Source organism: Falco naumanni, chromosome 4 (genome assembly GCF_017639655.2).
Source record: "Falco naumanni isolate bFalNau1 chromosome 4, bFalNau1.pat, whole genome shotgun sequence".
Taxonomy (NCBI): Eukaryota; Metazoa; Chordata; class Aves; order Falconiformes; family Falconidae; genus Falco; species Falco naumanni.
In genome coordinates, this window is record NC_054057.1 from 2,761,129 (window position 1) to 2,774,685 (window position 13,557).

At 51.7% G+C, this 13,557-nt stretch overlaps 1 protein-coding gene across 1 annotated transcript; it reads left to right on the plus strand.

The window, feature by feature from the left end:
- Window positions 1-3,223: 3,223 nt before the first annotated feature.
- GASK1A (golgi associated kinase 1A) lies at window positions 3,224-11,049 on the plus strand (the record flags this gene model as incomplete). The annotated part of the gene is made up of 4 exons (XM_040593466.1): window positions 3,224-3,952; window positions 7,513-7,635; window positions 7,912-8,015; window positions 8,601-11,049. Coding segments are annotated over 4 exons (1,167 nt in total), but the record flags the coding sequence as incomplete, so codon positions are not given.
- Window positions 11,050-13,557: the final 2,508 nt, after the last annotated feature.

Sequence of the window (13,557 nt, forward strand, 5' to 3'; positions counted from 1 at the left end):
TTGGGGTTTTTTTTTTTTTGTTTTATTGTGGATGTGGCAGGGAAACCCTGAATGGCACTGGGGAAGGGAGCCTGCAGTGGCCCTCTCCCAGCTCCACAGCACAGGATTTCAAGGTCAGATTGGGAAAGAAATGAAGCTCTAACTTGTGGTGCCCAAACCCGAGCCCACTGACAGAGAAGATGAAGTCAGTTTGGACAATAATGATTCCTTAACCACTTGGACTGTAAACTGACTTGACATTAAAAACCATGCAATCTTTGCCATCCATTTGGCATCCGCTACTCTCCAGATGTGGATTAAAAAGGATTTTTCCTGCAGTATTTCCAAGGTTCTTCGAATGGCTCCGGCATGCACCCTCACCCCGCCAGGATATTGGGATTTTTGGCAGCTAGGCTCTTTGCATGCCCAGGGATGGTGTAAGTAGCCAAAGGGTTATTATCGGGCAGATCCTTTGTGCAGAAGAAGAGCGTTTTGGTGAGGACACAGTGGGCTGTGTGTCTCCAGAAGGGTGGGATGGGGGAGGTGCTGGGAAAAGTTGCCAAGGGAAGCACGGGTTGGGAAGGGAACTCTGCTGGATGCAGATGGGAGTACTGAGACTTACAGTTAATCCTGTCCATCAGGATTAACTCCATAGGTGTCATTGCAATTAATTCAGCATACTTCGGGGTTGGAGGGACAGATTGCGAAGCACTTCCAGTGATGACCTGAAAGGAGTATGGATATCAGGATATGGTCTGGCCTTTTAAAGCCACAGTGTTATTTTACTGTGGTTAAACTATGGTTTAGACATTGTGCCTCCCTTAAACTCTTGCTCAGATTGCCAGACCTGGGTTGCGGGTACTTGGGAATACAAATGTGTCTGCACTCTGCGGGACTTGCTTGAAATGCAGGGCATGAAGGTTTTGGGTAGCTGGACTCAGGTGCCACCTGTGTTAGCTGGCGTTGGCTATGGTTACACAGCACATCATTATCCCATCCAAGTGGGAGAGCTGAGGAGGCATCACAACCAGCCACTTGGTAGAAGTTCTGCTGCCCCTTGGGGCTGCTCGGGGGTGTTCATGCTCATCCCCTGCCCAGAAAGGGGCCTAAGGCAATAATTTAGCCAGGTAGTATGATGCCTGTGACAGCTAATCCCAAGCCTTGAATAACCCTACCCGTGGTCTAGGGTAGATGTGCCCGTGAACAGTCTCACCCTGGACTAGCTTCTCTTCACTCTGCGGCTTTAAGGGACTGGTAAGACAGGGTGTCCCCCAGCAGGTTCCAAAGCCCTGTACCAGGCAGCCCCAGCTCCCGGCAGAGCTCGGTGTAAGCTGTGTGTGGGCAACAAATTTGGCCTGGTGGATATATTTTGCTGCACTACGTTGTATTTCTGGGAGAGGAAAAATGAAATGAGAACTATAAAGTTGAATCACTCCATTGCTAGCTCTTATAAGCTGCATTAAATCTGCTCAGTCCTTGAGAGGGAGACCTTGAAGGAAAACCCCCGTGGTTGCTGCCAGCGAGTTGGTGGCTTTGTGGCTCCCCTTACCCACCTCGGCTGACATAGTGTCTTTGGGAGGGATGTGGCTCCTCACCGTGGGGACATCTGAACCAGCCTCCCCACAGTGAGGACATGAAACCTGATGGATTTTAGGATAGTGCTGGATCAGCTTGTGAAGGGGCTCATGCACTGGGGTCACCTGGGGCAGCTCCTCTGAGGGCTGGAGTTGTGCTGGTGGTGGGTCCCTGCAGCTCGTGGGAGCCTGCGGTCCTAAAAGCCCTGTGGCTGGAAATGCTTCTGCTCACCCAGCTGCCTTCTGGAAGTCATTCTGGCTACTGGCTCTCACCTCCCTCCAGTTTTTCAGATTTTTGGTTTTTTCCAGGATTTTCCTTTTATAAACAGTCTCTTATCCCTTCTCTGGCACTGTATTGTCCCGCTGTGTCTGCCATAGATACACTTGTGCTTCCAAAATAAATAATTGCAGAAAAATGTATCCATTTGAACAGTGCCTCAGTTTCCAACATGGGTTTGAGCCACTTGGGAATGCCCGTTGTAAAGCAGAGAAACGGCACCAAGGTGCCTTTTGCGGCTCCAGCCCCTGGAAGCTCGTTAAAGCACCTGAGCCCAGGTGAGCGTGGTGGGGGTGCGGTGTGGCCCGGGGTTGGGGTGGGCTGGGAGGGTCTCCCAGTGCTGCCCCATCGCTCCCCTCCACCTCACCCCAAACGGGAAGGTGCTGTGCTTGGGGCAGCCCCAGTGCTGGATGAGTGGGGTTGCTTTAGGCCAAAGGGGAGAGATGAGCTTAGCGGTGAGAGGAGACTTGCACAGCATTTGCTCATAACTGCCTTTCCAGCCTATATAATTTTTGTAAGTCTCTTCAGAGAAGAAAGTATGACTAAAAGCTAAAAGCCGGAGTGGGGAAAGCTGTGTGTGTAAAGATACATACACCAAAACTTGGTAGTACCCATCTAAAGGCAGTTCCTTGGTGTTTGGAATCAGAATGTTTTAGGTTTTAGATACAGCAGTTTGCATCCTTTTAAAATGTAGCTCCTGATGCCGGACACAGCAACGGGCAGAGCTCTAGAGGCTGTGTCTCAGCACACATTGAGATGTCCTGTGAATGAGGCCGTGGGGATCTGGGTTATGGGTTCAGTATGCAACCAAAATAGGAACCACTGAGGATGCCCAAAGTAAGGTCTGAAGATAAAAACCTCCTAGGAACTGGAAAGTGTTCGCATCCAGCCAGGAATTTGCTCTGGTTTGGTCTATTTATTTTATTATTTTTTTTCTTTTTAATTTCTTGAGTCTTTAAAGCAAAATATTTGATCATGAAGAATTCATCACCCATAGGCTGATCCTGTACATCATCGCTGCAGGCATGGCAATGTCTGTGGTGGGGCAGCCCTTGCTCTGATCAGCTCCTGAAGGGACTGCAGCTAATTTCTGGCACAACTCATGCTGCCATCCATACTTCTGCTACATGCCATGGAGGCAGCGAGCGTGTGGGGAACACAAGCAGAGGGGCTGCACCTCCAAAGCAAACCCCTTAAAGTTTATTGAGAGCTCTGCCTGGGGCAGGGGGCACATAGGTCTGGGGGTCCTTGGCCATAGTACCACACGGGATCCTCTGGTAATGCTCTCCCTTTCTCTCCCCACAGGCCCAGCGACCGTGGCGAAGGACGGGGCTGAAGCCCCCTGCCTCAGCAGCCCTGGGGGTGCTGCTGGCCCTGGCCCTGCTGGCCCTCTCCCACCTGCCCCCCCCACCAGACCGCTCCCCCCACCCGCTGCCAGCATTGTCCCCCCCCTGGCCCCCAGCCAGAGGCAGCTGCCCCCCTGTCCGGGGTCCAGACTCGCAGCAAAAGGCTCCCCATATCCCCAGTTCACCTGCAGTGGGACCAGCCTCCTGGCCAGGGCAGGAGGCGGCGGCGGGGTGTGGGGCGTGATGCTCCCCCGTGGCTCTCCAATGATGACCTTCAGAAGATGCAACTGCTGGCCAGTGGGCAGGTGGTCTCCAAAACCCGTGTCCCAGCCCATGGGCAAGTCCTGCGAGTGGGGCTGCGGGCCATGGGGGACGCTGAGCGGGATGCCTTGCCAGCCAGCCCAGAGTGGGAGTGCCAGGATGGGCGCTGTGGGCTCATCAAGCGCCCCAGGGACCTCTATGAGGTGCTGGCCTTCCACCTGGACAGGGTGCTGGGGCTGAACCGCAGCCTGCCCGCTGTGGCCCGGCGCTTTACCAGCCACCTCCTGCCCTACAGCTACACCGACGGCTCCCTGCGACCCATCATCTGGTGGGCGCCTGACCTCTGGCACCTGGAGGATGTCAACAATGACCAGAACTCCTGCGCCCTGGGGTGGCTGCAGTACCAGGAGATGCTGCAGCCCCATGGACCAGCGGTGACAGCTGGGGATGCTTCCTGCTCCAGCATCCCTCGTGGCGAGTGGAGTCGCCTGGCCCTCTTCGACTTTCTCCTTCAGGTAGGGCTGGAGCGACGGAGACCACTTGTCCCACCAGCTGTGCCGCCCCGGTCCCCCTGCAGCTGCCTTGTCTGACCATGGTCTCCTTCTCCTCTGTGGGGTCACATAGGCTGCAGTTTCTTGGGCTGTAATTTTACTCATTAGCTAATGGGGAGCGGCAAAGCTTTGTGCAGAAGCAGTTTGGCCCGAGAATGGTCCATGCTTGGGACTTGCAGGGGTTTTGAATGCAGCGAGTCCGTTCTCACATGGGTGAGCTTTCTCCTGGCATGGCTCCATTGGCTTCGCTTTGCATGGCTTGGGATAGGGCATCACTAGGGGCACGCAGCGTGTTCTGCATCAGCCCCATCAGATCAAAGTCTGGGGATGCGCTGCTGGCACTGGAAATCGGGGTACCCGTCCCTTTGTACAGCATTGCTTTCCCCCTGCTCCTCCGCCTCTTCAGCATTAATAGTGCTTAATCTTCTGTCTGGAAAATCATACCCTGCTGCTACGAGGGATTATGACAGCGTCCCAGAGAGTTATCATTTCTTAGAGGGCGGCTGTGAGGAGGCAAAAATTATTTCTGTGGAAAAAAGCCTGTTTAGGCACCTTGGGGCTGGAGCTTTGGTTATCAGACAAGGGGAAACCACCTGAAAAAGCAAGTATTAAAATAAAAAAGAAGTGAAGAAAGAAAGGGGAAAAAAAAAACCCTATTAAAATATGTGTTCTTATTATTCTCTCTGTTTTTTGGCAAAGCCTGACCATTAATCTTTATAACCTCAGTCTATGGCTGGCAGAGGTGGAGCAGTCCTGGCTGGGCTGGGAAATATTTTAGCTGAAACAGCCAGAGAAATGAGAAGATTAACCAACCCCCTTCCCTTCCCTAGGCCAAAATGCTGTCGAGTGCAATGGAAAGGCTGAGTGTCCAGGAGAAAATATCTAGTTTTATGGAGACTGCCCCTTGGAGGGACGAAGCAGCGCAATGATAAATCCAAGGGCAATCCACAGGCTTTCCTCAATAACTCTAATGGGATCCTCCCATGTGGAAAAGTCAAGTAAAGGTAAAGAGGCACCAAGTCAGCAGGATGTTATAGAAGAGAAACAACATCCTTCAGGAATGGCTTTAGCCTCTCACAGCCCCTGCTGGGGAAGGAGAAGCTGCCAGCTTTGAGCCCTGCTGTACATTGGCATTGAAATCTTGGTGGTTTTCTTCAATTAGCCTTAAAATTGGGCTGTTTCTGTATTTATTTCTCTTGGTGTTTGCCACAAGGGAACAACCCTCTTGGTGCAAAGCTCTTCTGGGGGAAAAATGCTGAGCCTGGTGGGAAGGGGGCAGCTGCTGATGGCTTTGTCCTGTGCTTTAAAAAGGGCCAAAAATGCATCAACTCTGAAGGGCTGCAGCCACATCCCTGCTCTGCGGCACTGGCTTCCCAGCCTGGGGGAGAACAAGGAAGTTTTCCATGGGGGAAGCCAACCCAGGCTAAGTCACGGCTGGAAAGATCTATCAGACCCAAGGAGATGCTCTGGGGTGGCTGAGCTTTGTGTGAGACCAAAGAGGGGCTGACAGCAAGCTTCTCACAGGGTTTGAGCTTGGATGGGAGAAGATGCAGCTCATGTATTCATGTTTCAGCAGTATGACCTGGTGTTCCATTCATTAGAACCGTTTAGGCTCTGGCGAGGAGAAATTAATATAACCAACCTGGGGAGGGCCAGGGGAGGGAGGGCTTGTCAACATGTCAACAGCACTCTAGCATCTCCACAGCCGGCTGGTCCACCTTCCAGGGCTCCACTAGGACATTAGGTCCAGCCTCCACCTTACGCCTCTGTGGGTCCAGCACCCATCCACCTCAGTTTCACAGGCACTTGTGGGTGCGTGGGTGGAGGTCTCAGCCCATTTAATGTCTCTGTAAGTCACCACGGGTTGTATTCACTTTCTGTGAAGCCTGGAAAACAACCTGGCAGATGAGAAAAACTGGAGTGCTGAGCTTTCCAGCAGGTAGACCAAGGAGATGCATGGAGCAAATGTGAGGTTTTCTTTCATTTCCTTGTTTTTTGTGTCAAAAGACACTTTAACACTTTCAACCAGCGTGTCTCCCAACGAAGAAATGCTGACCTGAGTGCTTCATTAAACCTCAGGAAACAGAAGGTTTTGTTAAGGGGCTCCGGTGTGGGACTAATCTTCCTTCTCAAAGGGTTATGAATGTAACGGCTGTGGCAATCAAACTTGGTGTTTCCTGCAACGTCTTCTCCAGTGCTTGATTAGTGTTTGGACTCAGACTGAACTCTTTCTCAAAGCCCAACCTGTAATAGATAAATTGTGCTGCTGATCAGGGTGAGGGGAATAGGCAGCCACTGTGGGTTGCTTAGCTTCTGCCTAAGTCATCACCTGTAGATCGCCCTGGGCTCACCTGAGACGGGCTCCACAACAGTGCCAGGAGCCTCTCTGCACCCCAGGCCCTGGCTCCCAGGTTGGTACCAGCAACCCTGAGCAAATGAGAAAGTTGGATGCCTTTGTGCTGCAACTGGAAAATATATTCATTTTATATATATTTAAAGGAAATAATATATATATATATATATGGATATTTTTGCTGTAATGTTGCAAACAGGCGTCCGGAGCTGGAGGTGGTGAGCCAGCTCGCCTACACGCAGCTGTGGGGAGGGCTGCTGACAGCCAGTATGGTTCTATCTGCCCCACAGGCCACCACAGAGGATGTGCTGGCTACTTCTGGCAAAGCTAAGGAAGCTTCATGAATACCAGGGCAGGATTACTGAAGCTGGGTCTGGCAGATTTATGTCTTTTAAAAGTCCCTCATCCCTCTGAGGGCACGGTTGAAACACTGGAAACTGCCAAGCAGCACTGGGGTTTCTGCAGGGGTTTGGGGTGGGAAGAGGGGGGCTTGACAGCCTCGAGTACGCAGAGCCTTAGCAGCACCTGCAAATAATTAAACACAAATGTAGTTAAAACAAGTCACCGTGGCCCAGCTTACATGTCAGGCATGCTCTGTGTAGTGCACAAATTGCTTTTTCGCTTGCCAATCCTTTTCCGTTCGTCTTTCCGTTGAGAGCTGCTCAGGTTACCATAGGGATGGATGAAAGGGCGTATCTGTGACAGGAGCCAGATAAAACCATCATCCAGTGCACTGAGACTTGGCCTGAGGAAAAAAAAGCATCTCTGAGGTTTCAAAACCTAGGTTTCCTTGGGTGCTTTTGTTGATTTTTTTCACATTCATCCCCGTGTATGTCTTCCCTTGGTTTCAGCTGGAAGCATGACCTGTTTGTTCTGTGCAAATGCGGAGTGTGGAGGTACCAGGTGCAGAAGGTGTCTGAACTCCATCAGGAAGGCCTGTCATCACCACCTTTGTTGGTCTCTTCTCCAGGCCAAGGGGGGTTTGCAAGTCAGCTCAGCTTCTGAATGCTTCCCTGCCTCTCTCGCTCACCAGTGTGAAAAAAAGCTTTTCCTTTTCGTGTCTACTGAAGATCCTTAGAAACTTATTTTCCTTTGAGCAAGAAAAGTTCACAACTGGACCTCCCTGTCCTGGGCTCCTGTCCCCGCTAAGGTCCACAAATGTCTCCCACAGGTTCATGACCGCCTGGACCGCTACTGCTGTGGGTTTCAGCCTGACGCCTCTGAGCCCTGCATGGAGGAGATGCTCCACGAGAAGTGCCGAAACCCAGCAGAGCTGGTCCTGGTCCACATCCTGGTACGACCCCCACCCCCCAGGGGCTGCTCTGGGACTAAGTTGAAGGTGCCTGGGAGATGCCTGCAGGGCTGAGGTGGCAGAAAAGGGGATGTAGGTCCCATGGTGATGCTGGGTCCATGGTGGGAGGTGTGTCTGGGCACGGAGGAACCTGGGCTTTGTCAGCTGCTGGCCCCCAAATGCTCTCAGCATTTCTCAATGCATTAAAAAAGCAGCCCAAACCCCCAAACTGGTGACTCCCTGTGGTAAGGGAACTTTTCCTTCTTGTCCCGCTGGCAGGTCCGGAGGAGCGCACCGTCCCGGCTGGTGTTCATCGACAACGCAGGCAGGCTCCAGCACCCTGAGGAGAAGCTCAACTTCAGGCTGCTGCAAGGCATAGACAGGTAGGAAGGGCGAAGGGCACGCTGCTGGGGGCTTGTCCCAGGTGAGGGCTGAGCTTGGACGCAGGGATGGACAGAGCCCTCAGTGCACACTTTCCTGCTGCTCCTGGCCTCCCCAGTCCGGCACCTGTGTCAAGCGGGGCCACCTCCCACCCAGGACAGGGCAAGTGGGTAGGCTTGCTAACCCATCACACGTGCTCCTGCCCTGAAACTAGCTCTTCATCCTGCTCTGGCTGGCCGATGGCAGTCTCCAAAGCCTACTTTCCCCTCTCAAATTGGCAGCTGTGCAAAAATAACAAATAATCAGCATTTCTTGCATCGTTGCCTGTCGGGCATTTTGGCACACTATAGGCCCCTTGTTTTGGAGCTTATTTGGACCCGTTTCTGATGGAGCTGTCCTGCACGCTCACCGTGGGCAGTTTTAAGCAGAGCGCTCCTCATCCTATGTTCCTATGTTCCTCTAGGTGGATATGCATTTCTGCTAAAAGCAGGGGTGGCCTTTGCTCGGCCCTGCTGCTCCCCTCCTCCCTGCTTGGCTTTCCCTGTGTAACCCCTTCCCTCCCTCTCTCTTCTGCTCCTCTGCTGCAGCTTCCCTGCAGCAGCGGTGGCCACGCTGCGGTCGGGCAGGTTGCAGAACCTGCTGCTGGAGTCGCTGCACGTGGACCGGGAGCTCTGGGAGAGCCAGGGCGGTGCTGAGGGCCTGAGACCCCTGCTTCGGACCATTGACAGGCGGGCACGCATCCTGCTGCGGTACATCCAGGAGCGCAACCTGACGGTGTTTGAGGACTCACTGCGGTGAACCAACCGACCTTTGGCAGGCAGGGCACGCCTGCCTGGCAAATCCCAGCGGCGATGTGAGACTGCGTGCTGCGGGTGCTTGGCTCTCCAAAAGGTGCTTCCCCTGCTGCTTGTAGGATGCCCTGGAGAAGGGATCACAAGGAGTATGAAAGAGGAGGAGGAGACTTCTCCTGAAACAATCCACAACTGCTTGAGAAAGGTGACAGTTACCAAATAATGGTCTCAGCATGGATTTTCAAAGGAGGGGCACAGAGAGATTTTTTTGGGGTGCCTTCACCCCCCACCCCAGCAACTTCAAAAACTGGAGGCTTGGGCAGCTGAAGAGCCCCCAGGGGCCCTGGAAAGGGTTAAAGAAGCAGTGAGAGGCACTGCTCAAGGCTGGGGGAAGTCACTGGCAGCCTTTCAGTGGCTTGCACTGGGCCTTTTGAAGATGCCTTTGCTGTTTCCAAAACATCACAGCCAGAGAGGTTGGAGCACAGGGGGGAGTTTTCCAAGTGGATTAGGCAGGAACAAGTTGCCAGAGCCGAGCTCTGCCTTTCCCCCTGTGGGCAAGGTGATGTGTGCCTGGGAGCCAGCATAAGCCACTGCCCGCAGCCGGGGCCAGGCAAGGTGCCATCCCGGCAAGCACCCTGTGCCATTGCCATGTGCCATGTGTCATGTGCCATGCGCCCTGCCTTGGCAGGCCTGGGCTGCTGCCAATGTGCATTTTGAATGTGGGATCTGAAGATTTAAGTCTCTCGCTCGCTCTTTCTCTTCACTGTCAGGAGACTAAAGGGCAAACCTACCCCACTGTGAAAAGCGATCCTGCCTGCTCTTTTAAGGCACAGCTGTGCAAAAACTCTTCCAAGGCTTGCAGAAATATCTTCTAACCAAAATGCCAGGCTATTTCAGCAGAAGGCAATCAAGTGCAAAATGCTTTCTGAGGATGCTCAGGCAAAGGCCATCCCACTCCTGTCACCCCTTAGGCTCTTGCCCAGCAGCCCACTGTGATGGGGCGCAGCAGCACCCCAGCCAGGCAGGTCCTCGAGTGTCAGGGCTGAGAGGTAATTCAAAAGCAGTAAGAACAGGAGGAAAAAAGATACAGGGATGGGCTTTGTCAGAGCCTCTTGCTCTCCACAGTGTGTTTCCCAGCTGAGGCATGCAGTCTGTGTTTGCTTGCCAGGAGCAGATGCTTCCCACCCCATGGGGCTGGCTTTTTAAAGGGGCCTCAGGGAGCAGCTCTCCATTTCTCCAGGGCTACAGGTGGAGCCTCCATGCTTGAGGCACCCCAAATCACTTGTGCCTTTGGAAAGTCTTAGCGAGCTCGGTGTGGACACCCATGCCATGATGCTGTCCCATTGCCCTAGCTTTGGACAACATGGCCACCCATGAAGCGGGAGAGGAGGAAGCAGTGGGCATCGATGCCTTCCCTCCTCCACCCCTCTCAGCACCATGTCAGTTTTAGAGCCTGCAAGGGGAGACTTTAACACTCATGCTGATAAGCATGAGCAATTGCCTTTTTCCCTCCTTTTTCCTCTTGCTGAAGAGAAGATGAAGTGGGGTGTGGGTGACGAATCAACAACCACGAGTGCTCTCAGAAAGTGTCAGCACTCGGCATCATGGGTGCATCAGCATCCAGAGTACCGGTGGCAGCATCTTCCTGGAGTCCTGCCCTCCAGTTAGCCAGAGAAAGCCTTTCCCCCAGCACTCTCTCCACCCCATGATTTACCACCCTGTTTGCTGCCCCATGGGATGGACGACCGTTGGGAAAGCCCTGCTAAAGCCCAGATTCATTATTAGGAGGTGACCTTAGCCTATAAGCATGGGGGAGAACCAAGTAACTCATCCTGGGTCCTGTGAAAAGCCGTGCTCAGGCATGGCCTTGTATGAATAGAGGAGACTAAACATAACGTAATTAAATCGAGAAAACATCCTGTGAAAAGCTATGTGGTAACAAGAATATTAGATAGGATGTGTAGCATCATAGTCTTATTTTTCTCATTAAAATGAGAAATTTCATTAAAAGAGGTTTTCATCCAATGTAAGCCAAGTTCTCAGCAAGAAGTGAGAGGAAGGTGGGGCACTGCGTGGTGGCCAAAGCTGTAGGCTTTGCTGTGCTGGAACAGTAGCTTTTGCCTTGCCTCTCGTTGCATTTGCTTTACCTTATTATTGCACAAGGTAGTGGGGATTTTTCAAGGTTTTTTTTCATTTCCTTAGTTGTAACATGTGTGTTTGCTGCCTAAACATGTATGGGAACATCTGTAAGCAGTTATGCATGTGAATAAAAATCACTTTTTATTTAACAAAGAGCAACGTATGGATAAATGAGAGAAGCAAAAGCCATGATCTTGCTGAGGCTGATCATTAGTCTCCTCTAATTAGTAATTTTTTCCATGGGCTTTTGTCTATGCAGCCAGCAAAGCTCACAGGCCCTGAACTGTGGTCATGGCCATTCAGAGAAATTATGTGGATGGCTTTTATATCAGCCTTTAATATGTAGCATTGGGTTCAGTTTGCTCGAGCCATGACTGTGTCATAATTCCTATGATAATCTTATTTTTATGGGTTTATAACGTAGTTAGAAGAATTCACTCGGAGCCACGCTTGACAAACAAGATCTCATCTCAGCAGTCATCCTGTTTTAATCAAATTTCACCAGGCATCATCACAGATCCTGTTGGGGTGAGGTAATAAAAAAAAAGTACATGGTCCCAGCTGGCTGCGGTGCTGGGGCAGGACTTCTTCAGCTTTAAGAAGGCGGCGGCAGCTAAGCAAGGAAAAAAACAGTGGAGAAACAAGTTAAGGCACTTTCCCTGGACTTGCAAGAGATGAAATGCCCTGTGGCTCCCAGTGAGGGGCAATTAAACACAGCTCCCATCCTATCAAGGATGCTCTTGCTAGCATCACTGGTGACAGGATGGAGTAGAGCAGCAGCAAGGAGCCAAGACCATTAAGAAAGTGAACCCATCTGTGTGCAAGTGCCCCCCGGAGCCAGCAGCATGGGCTTAAGGTGCTGCTTGCTCCACACATCCCCCGAAAAGACCCAAGACAAAAGCCCAAGGCAGCTGTCCCACGCCTTGTCCTTCCCTTGTCACTTCAACAGCTGCTGGAAAAGCCTGTAAGGCTTTCCTGGAGGACCAGGCAGCGCTCCCGCCAGGGCTGCTTGCAGGAGGACATCCCTGCAGTGCCCTTGTGCCCACCCTTGGCACTGTGGGAATGTGCTACTCACTGCCAGTGCTCTGGGAATAGCATTTGTGAGCACGGGCACGCTCCCTCACCGGGCTGCACGAGGCGGAAGCTTTCTTTCCACAGTGATCCAAGTGGCATGATCTGTGTTTAGCAGATCTCTGGCTGCCTGCGGCCCTTCGGCTGGCAGAAAATAGGGCTGGGGGAAGAAAGGCAAGGGCCAAATCAGCTCCAACCGACTGAACACATGCACGCACAAGCATGCATGTAAACTCATGCACCCCAGCCCTCCCACATGCACGCACACACGCACTCACACTTGCACCCCACCCCCCCCCGTGCATGCACGTACCCATATATTCACACAGATGTGCATGTATGCACAAATGTGTGCACGCATATCCTCCATGAACATGCATGCATGTGCACTGAACCCATGCACACTTGCACCCACCCAGACCGAACCCCACCCCAACACACCACTCCTGTTCAGCCTGTTCTTAACCCCCACAAAGGTGGCAACCCTCGAACACCCCCCAGCAGCCTGCTCCAGTTCTTTGCTGGCCTAACTCTCCATAAACTAAATGCCTTTTTGCTGCTTTAAGGGTCACTTCTTGAGCTGCTTGTTGCAGCCACTGGACACGAAACAGCCTTTGCAGCAGCCCTGTACAGACCTCACAGAGCAGCCCAAACACCCGCTGAAACCACCCACGGGCTATGGATGACACCAGTGGGGTGGCACTTGGAGGTGGTGCTCAGACATCCCATAAGATGCTCAGCAAAACCCACCCAAGCATCCCTGTGCTGTGCAGGGGAAGCATGGGCCAGCTGCAGTCTGAAAGGCAAGAGCTAGCAAATAAATCCAAATTTATTGTTAAATAGCTGGATATAAAAATAATCTGCCTTTTAGGAAGCAATTTATTTATGCTTTCAGTACTTGCTTAAATATTTATGTGGAAAAGGAAAAAAAAGTTCACTTCAACATAGGACTACCATTGTAGCAACGGCCTTTAAGATTAATGGAAGTAAATTAGCCTGACATTTTATTTACATCCAGCAAAGCAATAGATAAACTCTCCTCATGATGGATTTTCTTCATTAGCTGGGCAAATGCTTAAGGTACAGCTTTTGACATTGTTTTTTCCAAGCGGTTAGACAAACAGTTTATCAAGAGTATAAAATTGTCAGGAAATGAAGCAGATTAATGACCGGTAAAGGGAAGATCATTGAATTTATGATATAAGTAGCAGTATCACTGGACCTTAAGAAATGGTTTATTAGATAAGCAACATGTACGTGCATGCAGAAGTGCTGAGCTCTCCCAGACCTGCTGCCCTGGCAGTGGCTGCTCCCCAAATTGTCCCTTCATGGCAGGGGAGGGTCTCTGCACTGAGGCTTCACCTCCCGCCTCCTTCCCTCCCCTTAGCTCTGGGTTTATTCTGTAACTTTCTCATTAGAGCTTGTGAACATATTATTTCCTTTCAATTAAAAACCTCTTAGAGTTGTGACGGCTTCAGGGATGATAACCTTGTCTTCATGTCTGCACAGCAGTGACCGTTTCCGCACAGTCTAATTTGGCGAT